General features: G+C 47.3%; 2 protein-coding genes across 3 annotated transcripts in view; both read left to right on the forward strand.

The window, feature by feature from the left end:
* The window catches only part of LOC119461836 (serine/threonine-protein kinase B-raf-like), a 28,890-nt gene extending 21,979 nt beyond the window's left edge, over positions 1–6,911 (forward strand). The window contains exons 3-4 of the mRNA XM_037723207.2: positions 2,378–2,454; positions 6,397–6,911. Coding sequence (XP_037579135.2) covers positions 2,378–2,454; positions 6,397–6,570 — 251 coding nt within the window. The 3' untranslated portion in view covers positions 6,571–6,911. The remainder of the gene's footprint in view (positions 1–2,377; positions 2,455–6,396) is intronic.
* Positions 1–22,626, forward strand: part of LOC125947608 (uncharacterized) — a 386,033-nt gene that overhangs the window by 182,861 nt on the left and 180,546 nt on the right. The gene's annotated exons all lie outside the window — the stretch shown is intronic.

Below are 22,626 nucleotides of genomic sequence, written 5' to 3' on the forward strand. Positions count from 1 at the left end.
AGAAGAAGCACAAACAAAAGCCTGCTTCAGATTACTCACCGGGGGCTTTCTGAGAGATTGTAATTACTATTGCTGGGGGGGGGGGGGTGGCTTTCAAGTGTAAAATGTGTATTTATGCAGTCTCTTTAGTTTTTTGCGTTTTTCTCAAATAAAGAATTTACTATGTTTTGAATTTCGGGATCAACAATGGGTCGCTAATACTCAATCAATTGTCTTGATTTTCTTTTTGCTTGAATGCTAGAGAGAGTGTGCAAGAAAACTGATATAGTGTTTTAGGATTGCAACATTTTAAAATCATGTAGAAATATCCAGCGAATATTCAGTTATGAGACTGCGATTTAGGAACTTCATAATTTTGGCTAAAATATAGATACAAGCATTAAATTGCATATGTGCACTCTTTGATCAATCGGGAACATACCTTTAAAATGTGAGCTCTGTTGATGCATTACTTTTTATGCTAGTCACATCCCAAATTTATAAGGGAAGAATGTTAACTTTTTTTTGGATCCATGTAGAGAAAAGATAATTGCATATTAGTAATCAGTACACAAAGTTGAATATTCCCTGAAAAATTCATGCATCTAGGGTCAATAATAAAAAAAAATTTCTCGAGACCCATGTCCCCCCCGAAGGGACTTTTTTTTTTAAATTACTTTCTATCTGGGAATTGGAAAATCTTCGTTGTGGCGGAAATTTCGTTGTAGCGGTGTGCATTGTTGGGGGATTTGACTGTATAATCATTTCTGCAATTAAATAAAATAAAGCAATAAATTTCTCACATGCTCGCTTCATATCATTACTGATAATTGAACGGCACACTTTCTCCAACTTCGTTTTTGTCTGTGTCTCTAAAATTCCACTACCGTAACATCCCGAGAGATGCCCCACCCCCGAAAGAAAACCCACTCCTGATTTCGGCACGGTTTGCTATTTTTTCCAAAACAACCGAAAGATAACCCAATTCTCGTAATCCCACTGGCCCAAAAAGGGGGGGGGGGGCACTATTGTCGCCAGCAATGGTGACTACAGCAAAAAGGGACTCGTAAGGATCAGTGCTGAGTGAGGAGGACAGTCATGCTCGGTTCATCCCCCTTTGCTGCAATGGTGGTGACTTTGGCAGAAGCTAGGTGCCACGGAAGGAAAAATTGTGGGGTGTGCGAGTATCGAATGTCATCGAATCCAATAGTGAACATTCGAATAATTCGATTCGCGAATCAAATATCTGCTATTCGATTTTTCGAATATTAGATATATTCGATATACCCGTATAAACATACTCGGAGCAAGCATTCCGCGACGGCTTGCGACCTGTTACCACGTCGGCCAGTAGCAAATTTTCTCACTGACACACTGGCTAGGCCATTGGGCCTAATCGGCGTCACCAAAGTTATGGTTTGGTGCAGAATCGACGCAGATCTGTTGGCAGCAGCTGTGCGACTCTGTGAAAGCCGGCAAACCGCTTCGCAAAGGAAAGATGAATGCACGTAATGACAACAAAGTTGTTCACGCCTGACATTTTTGCGACAAACGGAACGGCACTCTCTTGTTACCGACACCGCTCGTAGATGCACATCAATCTCTCTCTTTTCTTTCTTTTTCTTCTAGCTTAGTGCAACCTGTCACAAGGCTAGCTTTGGATTTGCATGGGGTGCGCGAAAGTGTTATGATGTGGTTGCAGGCATTGGCGCCTACGGCGGATAAACAGGGGAGGGGGGGGAGCGTCGCGCAAACTTGCCGTGACCCTGTAGATTTGACTATCGTTGACCGGTGGCAAATTAGTTGAACCTGGCAATGAACCGGCGTCGATGGTGCCTGCTCTTTACTGTCGGCACCGGCTACGTGAGACACGTGATGCACGGTCTTTTTGTCTGTCACGCAGATTAGTCTTATGATAACCTACACGCTGTAAAGTTGGGATAGCCCTTCTGCATTTTTGAGAAAAACTGGCAAGCAAAAGTTTCTACGCAACAAGTAAAAGATTGCCGCAAAACACAGGTCCACTGTTAAACTGAGGACCTATTGGTATTCTGGTATTGGTAAACTGGTATTCAGTACAACAGAACATCATTAATTCATTAGTTTCAAAGGAAAAAATCACTTGACAACAGAAATTCTATTGTTAAAAAATATTTTCGAGATCTAGAGCTCAGCTGTAATCGGTGCTGGCATACTAATTTGGTGTTGCCTTTAGTAAGAGTAGACCGTAATGTACATCTTGATTTCTATGCACCTGTGTTATTGATAGCTTGCTATACATCTTGTTATGCGATACTAGGAGCCTCCGGTTTTGCTGAGATAGCCTGTGCTTTGCATGGTGTCTAACAGATGCTTTTGGGGCTAGGTCTGTTGACTTGTCTCACTGCTTGCTGTGCAGGGGATTCCAAGGACGTGCCAAAATCTCCGATGAAGTCAGTAGTGCGGGCATTTCTACCGAATCAGCAGAGAACAACCGTAAGCATTGTTTTGGCACAACATTGACTAAGAGAGGGTAAAACATTTTCGTTGAGGATAGCTTGCTCTTTCCTTACTTACTACCAGAAATGCTGTGTGCTTTGCTTTGAGATGTACACTGCAACACACAAAATTGTAGCTTAATTATTGCAGGTGAAGCACAATTAATTGCTTCTGAGAATTATTCTGTGAAATTTCAAAAAGCACCATAAGTAGGAATCGAAGAATTAATTAGCAATGTACCTTGCTCCTAGTTTTTAACTTTTCTAAAGTAGGCCATGCCATTTTATGCAGATTTGGTGGAATGAATGTTATGCGGCAGAGCCTTCGCATTGCTGCGTGCTGCACACGTTTGCCAAGCCTTTTAGAAGAGCTTTTCAGTCAGCACTGTATTGTCATAATTACGTGATGCGGTATCTGTTTTCGGTTTCCATTGTGCACCTGGTGTGCCACAGAACAGGTATGTCTAGGAGACGCTGTGCACATGTGTATGTGCTCAGTGCCATGGCGCCACCTCTGGTGCCTTCGCGAGAGCCAAGTGGTGCGAAGAAACGTGGAAACTAAGGTGGTTATTCAGCTAATAGAGAGAGCTAATTAAGCTAATAGAAACTCATATACTGTCAACGTCCGAAAAATCGAGGCAGTCCGGAGGGCGGCGCCTTTGCTAACAGCAGCGAATTGTTTCAATGAAAAACCCGGCACCGAACAGAAAGAAGCTTGGTAGCGAACGTCGAAGTGGCTAGGCTAGTGTTTCCGCGGTGGTGGTTAGGGCTGCCAGCGGATTTGCGTGCCACAGCGCCAGTTCGAGGAGGCAGGATAATCAAAATGGCGGTGGTGGTGGCTACAATTAATGCCGCTTTGGACCTGCGGTCACGGCAAAAAGTCCTGAGAATCAGCCAGTGGAAAGTTTTTGCATCCGAAATTTCATACGTTTTTATACGTGGACTCTGTGGGGTACGTGGTGGTGTTGCGAAGGTGTCCGGATTATTGGGCATGTCTGGAAAACCGGTCGTTGACTGTATTAAGCTAATAGAGAGTGGACGTTCTCAGGTTGATGTTGGAAAAGAATATAACCTTTCCAAGGCAATGCTGTCTGACTACGTTGCACTCGAACATTAGACGTTAGCCTCTCTAAGCCTAATAAATAATATTTTCTTGGCTGAACAAATTTTTCAGACTGTTTAATTTGTCAGAGTATTTTTTGGTCCGGGCCAGGCCTGGAAAATTGGAGACCCAATAAGTATTGTTAACGGAAACTCTGCGTGTATATAAGAACTCGGAGAGCTTTCTTTGAAAACGTCGATGTGTGCAGTATTGCGGAGGCTGTTACCCGTTTGGCATCACAATCACCTCTATAGGTCGTGAACGATATGTATTATGCAGAGCAACCACTGTATGTATAGTCAAATCTTGTTTATGAAAGCGCCGGCGAGTGCGACAGGCAGGCTTCGATCAACGACGGTGACGTATCGATGTTGGCTCTGTGCAGCGTTGTCATTTCCTGCTTCTTGTGTGCACACCATACAACACTTAGATCGCTATGGCTAGTACTGAACTACAAAAACAGTTTCCTTCGTCTTAATTGCTTATCTTCCGTCGGTAGTGAGTGGACAAACTCGTCTGCTGTGCTAGGTCTAATATTCACTAATGAGATAAGACACATCCTCAAACTTGATTTGAATGGCTGGCAAGGGCTGACAGTCGTGCATTTCAGCTTCAGAAGCAGGTTACAACTTACTCTAAGTGCGAATAAATATAGAGTGTCCCAGCAAACGTTAGCCAAGCTCTATAAAAAAAAAAAATAAACGTGGTCTTATTACTGAACATCGTCGGTTTCCTAATCGTATCTTGCATCGGGTTTTTCTTTTCTTTTCCTTAACTCCTAAGGATCATTCGAGCTTCTCTGCACATGCTAGAAGGCAGAAAGAGTGCCTAAAGTCGCTACAAAAATCACACAAACGCATGGGCCAACTGCTGCGCTGCTTGCCGAGTACCCCTTCAACACATCCCCTCTGAACCGGTGGCGCTGCTGTGAAGTCACTGTTAGCAACGTATGAAGTTCTCCCATAGTTTGACGAACAAGTTTCGTGACCAGTAAACAAGTACCGTAAAAACCGGACTATAGGTCGAACCGGAATATAGGTCGACCCCCCAACTAACCGATTCTAAAAATGAAAAAAATCTTTTCATTGGCAGAAGTACCGAAAGACACCCTTACCTTTAAACAAATGTGACTCAGCCGGTTGCACAATGGTGACAGTATTTATTTACATGCTGCTCCGTACCGTGATGATAAGGTGCTGACAAACACGCGGGTCGATGGTCACACAATACGAAGCCCACGGCAACCCGGCGGGTTGCCGTGGGCTTCCGCGTACTCAATCGCCTTTTTCTTCAAGGCGACGGTGAATTGCCGTCGGCTTCCGCTCATTTTGAAACAAAATGTGAAAAAGCAGCCTGAATACTATGGCTACTGGTATGAATACTATGGCTACGAAGGCGGCTGTTTACTTCATCTGCCCATTGTTGCAAGACTTCCGTAGTTTTTCCGCCAATGTCCGGTATATAAGACGAGGGTCGACTTTTTGCAATGGTTTTTTGAAAAAAAGTTCGACCTATATTCCGGTTTTTACGGTATCAAAGGACTCTCGTTGTACCCAGTGCTTCACTGCATGTAACAAACACACTTGGGATTCTGCTTGCCAACAACAAAGTGCATTACACAGACAGTAATGGCCTGCACCAGTTCTGATGAAAATTGCCTTGCAGCAGTCACTAGCAGCAGTCCATATTTGTTTAGGCCTAAGCCTTGCTGTAGGTGGTCTCTCATGAGGATTATCAGTTGTGACTGGTGGAACTGCGGAGTAGCAGCATGTGTTTTATCAAATGTACTGGTCGGAGCAGCACATTGTATTGTCTAAAAAAAACTTGTTGCTGGGCTAGTCGGTTCATGTCATGCCCTTAACCATATGGTCGCTTAGCGCAAATAATGAAGGAGGGATGGGATTGGCGCTCCCCTTGATCCCATCCCTCCTTCATTATTTGCGCTAAGCTACTATATGGTCAACAGTATTGCATTGTCACGTTGTAGTGACAGTGAAGAACACAGTAGCAAATCTGTGAATCGTGGAACGAACTCTTTATTGCGCGAACCTGTGCCCGCAAAAGCAAGTGACACTCAACGGTAGCGGCAAGCGCAGATCGCCAAAACCTCATCTGCTGGTAAAGCGCGTCGACTTTTATACATGGCTCGTCGAAGGTTCCAGCGTAATCGCTGATACTCGCATACCTTCCAGAAAATACAAGACTATTCACGTCACACATACAATCTGATTGCACAAGGTTCGGTGAGAACGTGCAATGATAACATTCAAGTAAATTTCAAATCGTGTCTTGCGCTGAGCAATAATGTTAAGGTGTTAGTGGGGGAAATGCAGTCCCTGGAAAAAGGATAAACACTTGTCAGTATTGCAGGTAAAAAAGAAAACTAAAGGGTTGCACTCTCAAAGAGGGACAAGACGTCGGCATAATGATGGAGGCTACTTCTGAAATTCTAACACACACAGTAAAAGAACATTTCTGTTTATTTTCTCGTGTGACGGCACTGTTTGCCAGGGATTTTTCAAGTGCAGCTAGAAATAGCCTCCTGTTGGCTAATCAATAAATGTATGTAAGTATGTAATACGCAACAATCTTATGGTGCTTGTGTTCAAATCCCAGCAAGTGGGACAGGCAATTCAAAAGCAGTAGAGTAACATGACGCCCTGCTGTTCTCAGATGTCATGTCTGCCTCAGCTTGGCATCTCTATATATTTTTTTTCTTTTTTTTTGTGCGTGAGTGTGTGCTGTTGCGCTTAGTGCAACAAACAGCACACACAAGCAAAAGCTGTGTTGTTGCAGCTGATTTCGTGCTGGTCCATGTGTTACGCATCTTTTCAACAGGTTCAGGTGCGACCTGGCCAGACGGTGATGGAGGCACTGTCCAAGGCAATGAAACGACGGAAGCTCACCACCGAGATGTGTGTGGTGTTCAAATGCAGCACCAGGTGGGGACATCATGCTGCACCATTTGTGTCGTGGAATGCTCCGATTGGTTTGTTGATCGACTGGGTTTAATGTAAATTTAATGTACGGAGTTAAATATCCCAAGGCAGAACACAGGCACTGAAACACTGGTAATCTCCATGTTAACTTTGAAGTTGTGGGGCCCAGAAATCACATTCAGCAGTAGGTTGCTATCATCACTGTGGTGATGGGTGTGTTGACAGGCAACTTTTGGCAAAGCCTCTCGTCTCGCTGTACTGACGTAAAATATTAAAAAAAAATTCTACAATGCAGTCAAGGAGCAAGTTGGGCCTTAATAAAAAATGTTTTTAAAATCTTTATTCTTCGAGGTATAGGGCAGAAAACATTTATAGATATGTAATGTCGTGTGTGTTATGTTGCATAATAAAGACACGAGCCCTAGACCAAGCACTCCATCTTTTTTATTCTATAGCTCGTGCTGTCCCTTCTTCTTTCTTCTCTTGTGTTCTCCGTCGCCGCCTCTCAGCAATGATCGTATTCCCAAGGGGCCAAGCTGATCACTCAGCAGCTGGGTCTTGGTGGCTTGCTTCGAGAATGTGCACCATCTGAATGGGTCGCTTGATTGTCTGTCCAGAAGCTAGTCGAAGGGTACAAACACGCGCAATACCGTCCTGTCCCGGGTGCACTGATAGAACTCTGCCCAGCTTCCATGGTAGCGGACATCTGCTGTCATCATGTACACGCACCACGTCACCTTCGCATAGCCGAGGTAGTTCACGAACAGGGCTGTTAGGCGCGGACCGAAGTAAGAGCAGGTACGACCGCTTACATCGTATCCATACCTCCGCTGTGAGACGCTCACCATACCGCGCGCAGCGGAGCAGGTCTGCTCTTGTCAATAAGGTGCCATCGGAAGTGCTGGCTTCTTGCGGAAAGCATACGGCGCAACTTCCGACCAAGAAGTGCGACGGAGTCAGCGGTCGCACTTCATTCGAGTTGCTGTCAAGTAAGAGGTCTGCTGTTTATGACTGCTTCAACTTCGCAGAGAACGGTAAAGAGGGCCTCGTCGTTCAGACTGCTACGCCTTAATGAACGTCTCAATGTGTCTTTTGTTGATCTGATGAGGCGCTCCAACCAGCCTCTTCACCAGTGAGCTCTATCTGCAATGAACTTCCATTTGATCTTGACATCAGCAGCATATTCTTGGAGAGCCGGCAGAATTGTCTTAAACACTTGCACACAGCTGTGGAAAGATAGTGCGTTATCCAAGTACAGTCAAGTCCTGGGCCGGTATTTTGTAGCGATGACTTTAAAAGTAATAATGCCTTTTCGCGCTTATCGTGCTTTGTCAGTGGTCAGAGCGACGGTCCGCTCGCGTTATCAACGGGATCAGCCGGCTGTGAGCGGTGGATGATAAGACTATTATAAAATAAGTCATAAGGCATCGCTACAAAATCGCAGTCCTGCTACAACGAAATTCACAGGACACGTGAAAAATTTCATTGTGGCGGAACTTCGTAGACGCAAAATTGGTATGTATATATGTACGCCAAACGGTAAAGCTGCGAACGAAACCGAAACTATCGTCCGAGAAATCTTTGCGATGGCATGGGGGCAAAGGTTGAGACGTACCGAAGGCAGTCGATAAAGTGTCAACTTCACGAGAGAATGCACTTTGCGCCGCTGTTAGAGCATTTTTCGTATATTGCGGCCGACGCCTAACCCAACGTGTGTGCCCGGCCGATCGCGAAACACTCATTTTGCGGCACATGCACCATCACAATGAAGCGGTCTGAATTATCACAATTTCATGGCATAGTTATGACAAGGTCGGCAAGCTTGCACTTACCGGAAGTTTTATTTCCGAAAGTCGGTCAACCTGGATTTCTTGCGCTTCACGGCAAGCAAAGGCGTTATGCGAGTCTCACAGTCCGTGACAAGAGCCATCGGAATGTCATTGTCGTGATGACCACTATAGTCGTGAGTTTGGATAACTTTTCTGATGAGGTGAAAAGGATCCATTACTTTCAAAGCAGTCGCTGGAGTCAGTGTGTCTAGCGGATTGTCATTTTCCCCAGACAACGAGACGTTAGCATCTTGTTGACAACAGCGGCTGCAGCACGGCCGCTCGGGCGCTATCTCGAAAGAAACCTGCGACATGCACAAATTGAGCGCCCGCTCGGACCTCATCTTCAAAGCGATCTGCGATGTGGGCAAACTGCAACTAGTGCCGGTAGAGTCGTGTGAGCTGTGCTTTCGACATTTAGTTCGCAGTGAAGGGTGAGATGGCACGGAGGTCAATTCGCTCGCTGCTATTGGCGTGCCTTCTCACTCCAGCGTGTTGACACCGAGTTTCCGCGGTCATCGAGCGAGATGGTGTTCATGTTTACCTGTGCGCGCGCGACACCATGCTCGGTAATTTAGTTAGCGAATGTTTACAAAGCGAATGTTTACAAGTTTATACGGATAATAAAACAACTATAGCTGTATAGCTGTCTACTAATCTGCTATCGCAATTGATGCTTCGCTTTTATGGTGAAACTGCGAGATTTTTTCCTTCTGCTTTCTGCCTCGGCGATCATATCTGCCTTCTCCTCAAGAGAAAGAAATTTACACTTCTTCGTTGGCATAGCCATTTGGACGGACACAGACCATAGAAAATGGCAGCGATTGCGGTGATCCCCTGCAGTCTCGCGCAGGTGCGTGATGACCACGCTTAGCTATGGACTGCAGTGGCCTAAATCGGTGCTTTGAATTTGATTTCATTCTCAAAAATCTCGTTCTAGCGGAGATACGATCGTCACAGCTTTGGAAGGGCCTTCTAATTTGACTACTCGGCAGTTCCAATTTCAATTCAGTCCCAGTTTCGTTCTAGAAAAGTTTGTTGCAGCGAAAATGACGAATAAAACGCCTTCATTATGAAGGGACTTTTTTTGCATTACTTTCTATGGGCAGGTGACGGGGAATCGGAAAATCTTCGTTGTGGCGGCAATTTCGTTTTAGCGGTATGCGTTGTAGGGGGATTCGACTGTATATGGTGTCAGGGATTCCCCGGTGCAAGACAAAACGACAGAAGGCCATAAGTGTGGTGGTCGTTGTCATACTGGTCATCAGTTCTAAATGGATGGCACGAGTGACCACACACGAGAAGATCAGGATGTATACCTTTTTGTTAGTAGCAGCCATGTCACGCGTGTAGTGGGGCCTGCAGTAATTCAAATGAACGACAGAGAACGGACTTGCTTCGGTGATTCTATCCGTGGCAAAGGAGCAAACGGCGCGGTCTCGGCGACAGGCTTATGGCATTTGCAAAATAGACAACTGCTTAGCACCCTTTTAACGGTCTGCTGTCCTTTTACAGTCCGAAACCTCTCTCGAATCTCGCAAAGCGTGGCGTCAATTCTGCCATGGGATAAGCGCACTCATGCGCAGCTAAAACAATGAGAGAGGTGAATGTGTGCCTTGCTGGTAAACAGGACTGGGTGTCTGACGTCCAAGGAGGCTGCAAGCTGCTGTAGACGACCATCCACACGAAGTACACAACTTGCGTCCAGGAAAGGATGTAGTCGAAGAACTGGAGGATGGAAGCCCCTTCCCTGCACGCAGCGCTTGCATTTCTTCGGAAAACATCTCTTCTTGGAGTAACCAGTAATGCTCTGCCTTTTGAAGCTCTGCTGCGGTTAATGGTCCAGCAGTCGGAGATTGCTTCATCAACGTGTTTCCAGCAAAACGGTAGACCCAACCGGCGACTCTTAGCAGTTTCTTCAGGGTACTACTATACGTGTTAACAGGTACTATAGTGTTCGAAACAACGGCTGCAGAAGGACACATTGACGTCCCTTCTGGCATTTTCATCGAGTCTTCAAATTGTTCTGCTTATTCAGTATACTCGGATTATGAAGCCAGGTTGGACTGTGCCACCATAATGTTGACGCAAAAAGACAAGGGGATGGCACTCCTCATGTTATCAAGTCAGCTGGGTTGTCTTCCGCGGCACAATGATACCACTGGGTCGGCGATGTAAGGCCATGAATCTCGTAGACTTGACGACGTGCGAACAGTTCTATTTTTGTCGGTGTACTTCGAATCCAATGCAAGGTGACGAGTGAGTCTGTCCAAAAGTGGACTGGCACAGAGCTGAGCAATGGCACGGTCTTGACGTATTTACACAAAAGTAGAGCTCCAAGTCGGGTTAGTTGGTTGACGTGCATGGTATATATTTTTTTCAACTGCGCTAACCCACACGGACAAGGACGAGGCAGACAAGACGTGCGCAGACTCGCAACTGAATGTTTAATGGGTGAAAATGACATATATACAGAGAAAAATGAACACATCTGATTGGCGATCCAACCATGGGTATGTTGACGTCACACAGTAGCATCTAAAAACGCCATCTCGCAATCAGCTAGTGACACCGAAAGTTCGCTTACACACCCACAACCACAGCCCTTTTGTCTGCAAGATTGAGCATAAGCAAAGGTCAACCATTGTCCCCTGCACCTGCGCAGTAGTGTATGAATTTCCTTTTTCTTGTGGGTGTGTATACATCAGTCAGACGGCTAGGTGAATTAATGTTCGGATAAAAAAACATTTTTAAAAATAGCACTTCAGATGGTTATTCCCACATGGCTAAGCATTGTAATGACTGTAAAAAACTAAACAAGGAAACTTGCCTCCCACTTCTTAAACAAACTAGAATTTAGTACCGTCATAGGGACCGGACCGTAGTATAGTGTAGACCACTTATAACGTAAGTCGCCGGAGTCGCGAATATCTGCACTATAAGCGGTACCGCACTATAACCAAAGCAACAATTTTCAAGACCCGCAGATATGCAAAACATGTGCACCGAGCCGCCTCGTGTATGCGACAGTCGAGTAATGCGGCTAGAACGTTTGCATTCAATTTACAGTCGAATCTCGTTAATTCGAACCAAATCCCGCGGTGGCGCCTCCGACCAGCATTGCTCCGGCACCGCCATAGAGTAAAAGCTTAAGAGATACGCCTCAATGCCGCGCGCGAACGAAAAAAAAAAAAAAAACGCGGCGGAAATTTCACCCTCTCTCAAATGGCAAGGTCGCCGATTCTGCGTTGTGCCAAAACATGCATGTACGTGCCAACGTCTCAGCCACGCTACCGTAGCCACGCGTAGGAAATGGCAGTGAACCCTTCTTTCTCCTTTATGCTTCCTCTACTTTCTAGTCACGTGTTGACCTTGCACGCTGCGGCTACGGCTCAGAGGGAAGCAGCGGCGCTGTCACAGGCCGGCCAACGAAACTGCCCAGGCTGGCAAACGCTCCTGATAACGGCAGAAAACGAAACTTCGAGGAGCTGGCGCCCGCACGGCGGCGGGCGCGCACGGTGACAGTCGAAAGTGGGGCAGCTACGAAGGAGGGCGAGGGGAGCCACCGAAGCGACGTAGTTGCCAAGGCGAAATCCGCTTCCCTGCTGCCCTCCTCCCTCACATTCCACGGTCTCCGCGTGTGCCCTTCGCAGTGCCGTGCCGGCGCCGCCCGCTCCCAGAAGTTTCGTTTACTGCCATTATCGTGAAGCGAGCATCGGCTGGCGCTGGCAGTTTCGTGGCCCTCTCTCGCTATGCGCGCCGTGATATTTCACGACTCGCACTCAAGATTCTGGTTTCAGCCTCACTGGCTGTTCGTTCGCACCACGTGCCCTTCTCCTCCACTTCGTCTCTCTTTCTTCCTCGAGCACTCCTTGGGGCGCCCGTTTGAGGGGAGCGTTCGCCGTCTCCGCTGACTTCCGTACTCCCAGGCAGACGCACTGTAACCGGTATTTCGTTTCCCGCAACTGCACTATAAGCGATATGTGTATACATGGAGTGCTATGGGAAAATTAACGGGAGTCTGAAAAGACCGCACTATATCCGGTCCTGCACTATAAGCGGTTACGTTATAAGTGGTCTATACTGTACAAGGAAGAATCAAGCTTAAACAAACTAAAATCCTGAGATCAAAAAAAAAAGAAAGAAAAATGCATACAAGAAGCAATGCAAACAAGAAGTTATTTAAAGTAAGAAATGCATGTTTATGCCATGACGGAATTTTTCTTTGTTAGCTTCAGCTACCAGGGTATCGGGAAGGTCGTTCCACAAGCGGATGACACGTGGAAGCGCAGATGAGTTAAAAGCATCTGTTTTACCATAGATGCGCGTGAAAGAAAGATGATTATGTAATCTTCGTGAGGTGAATGGAGAGACTTGCAGAGCTATTGGTGATGGCCTTGGTTCGTGAACGTACTTGTGAAACAGCAATAAAAGTGCTACATCACGACGAGTGTCTAAAGAAGGAATTGATAAATTCTTTTTAATTTGCGTTATGCTTTCGTTGTAGTTGTAATTTTGTGAGATGAATCGAGCGACTCTATTCTGAACTGATTCTAGCATAGTGGTTAATTAAATAAATGTAATGATGGGACCATACTAAAGAAACAGATTCAAGTTTAGGGCGAACAAATGTAATAGGCTAATTTGCAGACATTAGTCGGCGTCCTACGGAGGTTCCGGCGTAAATATCCCAAGGATCGGTAGGCATTTCCCCAGTAGTAGTAGTACTAGAAAACTTTATTTGGTGTTTTGTAACGAAGTCCCAGAGGGTGGAGCCCTCAGTCCAGGGCCCCATTTGCTGCTGCTATCCGGCTGGCCCGGTCGATCGGGTATCGCTGGTCGTCAAAGGCTGTGCTGGAAAGAGCGGCTTCCCACTGGGATGGGGAGGCATTGGGCATTCTAGGTAGGCCGGGTAGTTTGGAGCATTCCCAAGTAGAAGTAGAGGTTTGGGTGTCCACCATAGAAAGGACATTTGTCGGGGTACTGGCTAGGGTAAAAAGTGTGGCAGAGAGCAAGGCTGGGGAACGTATTAGTTTGGAGTTGTCGCCAAGTGGCTGCATCTGCACGGTTTAGTTTCACGTGTGGTGGAGGGAATGTTCTACGGGATAGTCTGTGGTGTTGTAGTATATGCGTGTATGTAAGCGGTGTCATTTCCACCTTGTCTGGGTTGACTGGCCTTCCACCAGTGCCTGGAGGCCTCGGGCTGTCGCATGAACGCGCTCATTGCCAGGGAGAGACGCATGCCCAAGTGTCCAGACTAGGTGAACTGGTGGAATATTTTGCTTCTTGTGTAGCATTTTATGCGCGATTGGTGAAATCCGTCCTTGTGCGTAGTTTCGACATGCTCGCTGGGAATCTGTAAGAATATATATGATCTTATCTGGGGGTTGAGCGCTGGTGGCAGTTGTCAGTGTGTATTGTGGCTGATAATACTGCTTTGCCCCTCCAGTCGGCCACCGCTACCACTTTGGCTGTAATGTCGGGGTAGCACGCGGCGTCTGCACAGAAGGTGTTCAGGTCGTTGTCATATTCACGGTGCAGTGCCATTGCACGTGCAGCACGCCTGCCTTTATGATTGGTGTTCGAGGTGCATATTCCGAGGTATGGGGGCCACTGTAACGTTATCTTTGATGTTTGGTGCGATTGACAGGGGCTCTCGTTGGGCAAACTCTGATATTGGGTAACGTAATTGTCTGAGTACATGCCTTCTTGTCGATGTACGTTTCAGTCGTTCGATCTGACTGACTTTCTGGGCTTTGATTAATTCGGCCATGGTGTTATGCAAACCAAGCTGTAATAGTCTGGCTGTTGAGGTGTAGATAGGAAGGCCTGTCGCCTTTTTCACCGTTGTTCGTATGAGGGTGTCTAGATGGTTTGTTTGTTTTTGGGTGAGTCGGTGGTAAGGTGTATGATAGGTAATGCAGCTTACGATTAAAGCGTGTATGATGCACATGACGTCGGATTCTTTTAGGCCGTGGCGGCGGTTCGTGACCCGCCGGATCATGTGCACTACCTGATTAAGCTGTTTCTTCAGTAGCGTCGGGGTATATGTCGCTTTCGCATTGGCTTGAACGTGGAGTCCTAGTAAGCGTAATTTGGTAATCTTATTTACAGGTTCATCCTCGATAGTCACCGTGATGTCAGGTGGTAGGTGATGTTTCCTTTGGAGTTTTTTTTTTTTTTTTTACTGTAAGCAGTTCTGACTTTTGAGCTGCGCACGTAAGTCCCCCTGCTCGTGCATATTTCTGGGTGACGTCCGCTGCTGCCTGTAGTGCCTCCTGTATTTCACCATCTGAGCCACTGGTGGCCCAGGTGATATCATCAGCATAAAGCGCATGCCTAATTCCCGGTATAGCATCTAGTAGTGCAGATCGAATATTTCACTACGTCAACTGCGCCCAAATAAACATAAAATGGGAGCAAAAGTACGGTAAATTGCCACTCAGTCTGCTCATAGCTATGTTAAATAGCACGGGGGAAAGCACTGACTCTTGTGGCGTGCCTTTTCCCGCAAGAGGGATGGAGTCCGAACATTTATTTCCTATACCTATAGCTGCAGTGCGATCTTTAAGAAACGCTTGGACGCAATTGTATAGTCGTCGGCCACACTTTTTTGCCGCTAGATTGGTGAGTATGAGTTCGTGAGCTACGTTATCAAACGCGCCTTTCAGGTCTAACCCACGGATGGCTTTGCTTTGTTGGGTGCTGATATGGTCAATTATCTCTTCCCTAATTTGCAGTAGTACGTCTTGAGTGGATAGCCCCGGTCGAAAACCGAACATTGTGTGCGGTAATAAGGCTTGCTCTGCTAGGTACGGCTGAAGCCTTGCCAGGACGACGTTTTCAAATAACTTTCCTATGCATGATGTGAGCGAGATGGGTCTCAGTTGGTTTAGAGAGGGCCGCTTGCCTGGTTTTGGCATTGTAATATTGGCGTGCTGCCATTCTTGCGGCAGGGTGCCCTCTAGCCAGTGGTACTGAACATAGTCCGCAAGTTCTTTTATAGATCTGTCGTCGAGGTTTTTTAGAAGCCGGTACTGTATTCCGTCTGCTTCCGGGGCGGTGTTGCATACTATTCGATGCAGGGCCTCTCTAACTTCATGTGGTGTGATGTCTTTGTCTAATTCCGAAGGCTCCGCATGCGGATAATCTATGTAAGTTGGTGTGGGGCCTGTACCTATGTAAGCGTCTTTTAGCTGTTGTATTATGGCCGCATCATACCCAGGTGTCTGTCTCAAGATTTTTTTAAGGGTTTTGCTGCTCGTTGCTTTGGTTTGATTGGGGTCGATGAGATTTCTAAGCAGCACCCACGTTTTGGCAGTGCCCAAGATACCCTGCATTTGATTGCATAAGTTCTTCCAATTTTTTCGCGTTAGTTCGGTTGCGTAACTTTCCGCCTGGGCTGTTAAGGCGGATATCCGTTGCCTGAGCTTGCGATTGTGTTTTTGCTTTTGCCACCTTTCTTGCAGGCAATGGCGAGCCTCCAAAAGGTGTAATTGGTGCCTGTTGACAGGGGATGTTCTGGTGATGTGTCGATTTTCATTGGGCTTCTTCGATTTTCGGAGTTCTGGCAGCCCGCTGGCAGCCAGACGGCAGCCACCTAGTTCCGGTTATGATAGGAAGTCACGTGAGCTGGAATCCGAAGACAACCCGGAGCTGCCCGAAGTTTGCAAAATCGAACGCCGGGACAGCGCTGGCCGCGGGATAAATGTAAACAAGCTACCAACATGGCAGCGACCGGCGTCGGCGGCGCGCGCGCGGCGTAGTCGGCCCATTTCTGCGTTGCCACTGTGAAAATATACAGCTGTGTTCGGGAAAACCATCACTTTTGCGAGATTTCGCGCGACTGAGCATCTCAATTTGCACAGCGTGACAAACGGCCTTCGATGAGTCCGATGCCAAGACGCAAAATCGCACGTAAATAATTGCGAAAAAGCGATCGCTCGGGGATGCCTCGAGGAGGTCGGCCACCGGCGACATTTGAAGTCATTTGACAAGACACGAAAAAGCGGGTACGTCTTTACGCGTAAAATTTCGTGCCGGTCGACATGCTTGAATTCGATTTCAGAAAGTTTGTTTCGGTTGATAGTGCTCCTTTCAATTCAGCTCCTGTGCTGAAGGAGCTCGAGCTGCGGCTGGCGCATGAAAATGCACGCCACCTGTGACCATCGAAAAGCTTTATAATGAGAGCAATAATTAACCTAATATACGCGTGGCCACTACTCATCTCAGTGTAACATCTCAGTGGCCTTTAACATCAACGGCAGTTTCGAGCTGCCACCCAAGCATACGACGGATAGACGGAGCGAACGTGGGCTAGCTGCGACGCCTTCGCTATATATCTGCAGAAAAATTATATCGCCGCATATACGCGAGCGATGTGAAAAGGGATACCACTATAGAGAAAGATGAACCGAAAAGGCACCGCGATGTGTGGGAATTGAGCGTCTACAACTTCGCGAACAACTTGCGCGGAACACGATGAAAATACGATGCAAGCATAATCGACAGCGCCCACGGTGACAGCGCCGCGCGCGCTGTTTACGGCGGGGAAGAAGAATTCACGGCATACACACACACACACACACATACACACACAAAAGAAAGTTTCAAATGGTTCGCCGCCGCTCGTATGGCACCGCCTCGCAAGGTGGTGCCATACGAGCGTTAGAACCCTAGTAAGGTGCGTTAGAACCCTAGTAAGATAATGCTAGAAGCAACGCAATCAGCGATCCACGCACCGCGCCGACGAGTACGGGAGACGAAGTCCGAAACCACAACAACCGGGGCGGCGCGCGCTCGACGCAAGCCAGGAGCGAGGTGAAAGTCCTCAAGCGCCCGCGCTGCAATCCGTCGAGTCCCCACAAAGATGGCGGCGAGCGCTCATCGCCTCTTTTTGTCGTCTGCTAGCCAGAGAACTTCCAGAGAGCAGCCAGAACAAAATCGTCCTGGCAGGTTCTGGCAGCCCGCGGGTAGCCAGAACCGTCCAGCCCGAGTAAAACGAACGCGCGGCGGAAGTGCGTCACGCGGTCGGCGGAGCAACCCGAGAAAAAACGAAGGCGCGCTGGCTGGCTCTGGCAGCCCGCGGGTAGCCAGAAGTGGAAAATCGAAGAAGCCCATTGTCGCACAGAAGTCTGTCTGAATTTGTCGGATCCATTCCTGCAGAGTTTCTGGTTTCAAGCTGCCTTCGTAGGTTTCATTGGTGCTTTCTTGCTTGCGCCGCTGTCGGAACTTGTCCCAATCCGTCATTCGTATTTTATGTTCTTTGAGTTTTGTTCGCGGTGTTATTAGATGTGTTTCTGTTATATTGTGGTCACTACCAAGGGTCTCATCGAGGTTGTGCCATCCCTGGTACCTAATGTCTTTGATCAGCGTAAGGTCGGGGCAGGTGTCTCGACTGACACTGTTGCCTATTCTCGTTGGGTGGGCTGCATCTGTAAGTATGGTCAAGCCTAGTTGTGCTATTGTCAGTGCTAGCCGTCGACCCTTTGGATTAGTGGTCTTGTAATCCCACGTTGGGTGTGCTGTGTTAAAGTCCCCTACTATAAGTAACCATTGCTTTGCTTCCTTTAGTGCGTGTTTGAAGAGCCCATCGAAACAGTCTGCCCGCTCTTTAGGGGCACTATAGATGTTGAGGACAAAGAAGCTAGGCTCTTTCCTGTCTACGGGAATGATTACAATGAGTACGTTTGGTATGCGTTCGGAGCTGAGGGTGTGGTCGATTGCGGTTAACCTCTTTGACACTAATGTTGCTGTTTTAATCGGACCATTGTGGTGTTCTTTGTACGAAAAAGTATTGTATCCAGTAAGTTTAGGTTCAATGTAAGTTTCTTGTAGTGCCAATATGTTTGGTGTGTGTGTGTCTGTGCGTGTATGAACTGCGTTAGATTTCCTTGTTTCCGGTGGAAACTGCGGCAGTTCCATTGCCAAATTTTGATGGGTTGTGTTTGCGCGACATTTTGTTGTCTAGCCATCTTTTATTGTAAACTGGCCTGAGATGAAGGGCATGCGTATGAATGCGCCCTGATATCTTCTCTTGCCTCGAGCGGACTAACACGGGTGCGGTTGGGGGTGGCGTTGTGGACGACCGTTTGAGTAACTTCGTCGCGAATTTGTTGTCTAAACTCTTGGGTTAGCTCAATGAACATCTGTTGCAGGGTGGTTTTGATTTCTTCGTTTAGTTCCTGCATATCTTGCGTGAAACTCTCCTTGAGTTCCTGTCCTGTTGCATTTCGTTGCTCAGGCGCTCTCTATCTTGTTGAAACTCTGTGTTTGAACTGGTGTAATTCCTGTCGAAGAGTGATTGACATTTTGTTTACTAATGTTCGCATCTCTTGCCTAAGCGTTCGGGCTATGTCATTAATCATTTCCTGCACCTGGGCATTGGTAGTGAAGTTATTTGTGAGAGGCACCTGCCTCTCACAAATACTGCATGTGCATGTTGTAAGGGTTGGAAAATTGGTGGCAGTGGAAGAAGGTAAGGGGGAAGAGTTTGAAAGCCGCTCAGCCCAGCTCGCCTTTGGCGGATTCCGCAGATGTTCTTGATATGTGTAGTCCAGGAAAGGTTTGATGTCAGGGTTACGCCTAGATATTTGAAAGAAGTACCTGCCGACACAGAATTGGTATTAATATAGTATGAAAAATTGGAAAGGAAATGTTCGCGAGTGAAAGACATTACATTTATCTGGGTTAAGCGACATTAGCCACGTTCTACACCAACTGCTAATAAGGTCAAGATCAATTTGAATTTTTACGTGGTCATCTGTACTAGCAATTACTCGGTAAATTATACAGTCGTCGGCAAAAATCCACACATGAGACGATATGTTATTCGGTAAGTCGTTAATTTATATCAGAAAAAGTAGTGGACTGAGGACACTGCCCTGTGGCACACCCGAGGAAACGTAGGAGAGCGGGGAGGAAAAATTGTTAACCACAGTGAACTGCTGCCGATTGGTGAGAAAGTTCCGAATCCGAGATAGCATTAGTGAATCTAAGGGCAAAGAAGACAGTTTATAAATTAGTCGGCAGTGAGCTACATGATCAAAGGCTTTTGAAAAATTTAAAACATGCAGTCAGTTTGCAGGTTTTTGTCCAGATTAAAATGTAATTCACTCATGAACTCAAATAGTTACGTGTCGCACGATAAACCCTTCCTAAATCCATGTTGCTTTGCGAAGAAAAAGTTATTATTCTCTAAATTATTGTAAATATGGGAGGTGATCATATGCTCTAGGGTCTTACAGCAGATGGAAGTGAAATAGGTCTGTAATTTAGGGAATTTCTATTGCCACATTTAAAGATGGGAATGACCTTTGCGATTTTCCAGTCTTGGGGAAGCTTTCCTGTCGATAGCGATTGCCGGAATTTATGAGATAATATTTTACTCGAGACTGATATTGTGTTTTTTAGTATCTTTGAGTATGTTGTCAATGACCGCTGATGTGGACGCTTTCAGATTATTTATAATGGATGCTATGCCGTCGACAGTAATGTCGATGGGCTGTAAAAAAGGGTAGTCAAGATCAGCTACCTCATCAGCGGTACCTGGTAGGGCCCATCAGCTTTGGTGAGGCTCTCTTCAAATATGTCAAGTTCTGGATGAGCCTTGCCATTTTCTGCTGTCAATGGGTTAATTCCAGTGATGTCGAGACGCCACATCACAGAAGGATCGCAGTTGGGAATGAAGTAGGGCTGCAAGTCGGGAACAGAGCACTCATAGGTATTGAACCTCCTTTGAGTTCCACGGTTCCCTGAACAGTCCATCCGTGCTTGGTTTCAACATCTGTCCGATTGCTGGTCAAATGATCAATATTTCCAGTGGCTACGTTCCAGCACACGTCGGAACCAAATAAAACGCTTATTTCATGTGGCTGCTATATGTCGGGGTGAAAGTTGTCATATTTTTTTTGCACAGAAGCTGCAGGACTGTGCTGCTGAGCGGTGGGCTTGTGACCGTACACACTTCTGGTACCTCCAGAGTGTCAACAGCTACCGCGATGTCATTGTGTTGGCCTCGCAGAGGCAAAGCTACCCGACGACTGCGCATGACTTGGCGGGGCTTCGAGTGGCCGAACGTTACAATAGATAGTTCCTCGTTTCCGATAACTGGGCACTTGAGATCCTTCGACTCAAGTAAAGGTGTGCGTACGAGACGCCTTCGTAATGTGCACTAAATCCACACCCGTCCGGTCTGGAGCAGGACCGCATTGACTCCACTCAAGGCACTTGGGACAGATGAGATGGACTGGTGCCACGTGATGCAAGGCCATCTTGGTCCACTGTCGTTCTCGTGGTTGAAGCAGCCGGCTTAAGGGGGGACACGGCTTTCGCATCGCGAAAAATGGCTAAAAAATCGATTTTTTGAAAATCACATTTTCAGTTTCTGTAACTCTTATTCTATCTGATTCCGAAATATCATCACTGAAAACCAAGTAGAAGTGCTCTAAAAAAATTGTTATATCAGCCAAGGGTGCCGAAAAATTGCGCGGAAATCGCGAAAAAACGGCGTTTTTCAAGCCACGATATCTCCGGAATGGCGCAGCCGAGCGCCACCATCTTGGTCTCGTTGAAAAGCGCATTTCTCCGTCTTCAAATCTGCCGCTTCAGCTATCTCCTCCATACAGAAACGAGCACACAAAAAGCAAATGATTGAAGGTCGTGCCGGAGCCACCGATTGGCCGCGCCCCGCCACGTGACTCCAGCGCGGTTCGCCATTGGTCCGGTGCTCGCTCCGTGATGGCGTCGTCTGCTCCGCTTGTTGCGGTCTCCTCGCGATCTCCGGACAGTTTCCATAATCTCAACGAGTGTTAAAGCGGGCGCTACGCGGACATCGCAGTAGCGTGGCCGATTCCGCTTTTTGTGGACGTCTCAGACCCGCGGCTAAGCATTCCGAGCATCGGTGACACGGACTTCGCGACCGAACTTCGGGCACGGAATGCTCGGACACGCGGCTAAGTCTTTCGCGCGTAGGCGTCTCCGACTCGGCGATGAAGCACATCGCGCGCGGACTTCTCGGATCCTTGCCTAAGCATTTCGCGCGTCGGCACCTCGGACTGTGTTACTAAGCTAATCGAGCATCGACTCGTCGAGCCCGCGGCTAGGCATTTCGCGCGTCGGCACATCGCTCATCGAGTGTCGACTCCTCGGACCCGCGGCTAGGCACTTCCGCGTCGGCACCTCGAGCGTTGACTCCTCGAGCCCGCGGCTAGGCAATTCGCGTGCCGGCACATCGCTCATCGGGTGTCGTACACCTCGAGCGTCTATTCCTCAGACCCGCGCTATGCATTCGCGCGTCGGCACCTTCGGACCTTCGCGATTGAGCTTACCGGCGTTTGGACCCCGCGCCAGGCATTTCGCAGCATCGGCACGCATCGGCACCTCGGACTGCGCGACTAAGCTCGTCGACGTCTATTCCGCGGACCCGCGACTTGGCACATTGCGCGCCGACTACGAGATATCGACTACGAGCTGTTACGAGATATCGTAATGCCACGATATCTCGTAACAATACTATCATACCACCCCTTTAATTCATAAAGATAACCTCATCATGAGCTCTATTCACTAGGCCACTTGGGCTGGCACAGACACCTGGCTGCAGAAGTGAGGCATGATACAAAAGTACAGGCTGGAAAGCACCTAGCAGCTGCATTGCTGCCTATCTATCAGTGGCTCTCCTAACCTCCATAGCCATTGTCAATGGAAGATGATTCAGAAGCCTGCTGAGAGCCTTCATTCAGTAACATGGTCGATTCTACCAAAAGAAAACAATGCCTCACTGACTGCACTAGAGGCTGCTATCAATGAGGCAGTCTGCAGATACAACGCTAGAACTACTGTATATTTATGCCCACATAGTTCTGCACCTCACTTGGTTTGAAACCCAGGCACCATGCTCTTTGTAGAGCAGCAGTAAAGAATGCCATACAAACATGAAAAAGGCAGAACGAAGGCTCAGCAGACCAGAGGCCACATGTCCAAGAAGCCCCACGTCACAAAACAAATCAAAGATTACAACTTTGGTGCGTTTTAGAGAACTGAAGAGAAGGCGCAACTTTGAGAGCCGTTTTCTCAAAACTGTTTTTTCGCCTTTCTGCTCAGTTTCTGGAGCTGATTTCTTCGTTACCGTTTAGCCTATTTTGATTCTGTTTTTTTGTCACGTTCCTTGGACTACAGTGCAGGTCGAGACAGCATTTTTATCTTGACTTTTTATAAATTTATGGCATGGCTATTCGTTCACACCCGAAGTGTGCTTGTGTGAAGGTACTTGAAAAATGACTATCTAAAAAAAAAAAAAA

This window comes from Dermacentor silvarum, chromosome 8 (genome assembly GCF_013339745.2).
Source record: "Dermacentor silvarum isolate Dsil-2018 chromosome 8, BIME_Dsil_1.4, whole genome shotgun sequence".
Taxonomy (NCBI): Eukaryota; Metazoa; Arthropoda; class Arachnida; order Ixodida; family Ixodidae; genus Dermacentor; species Dermacentor silvarum.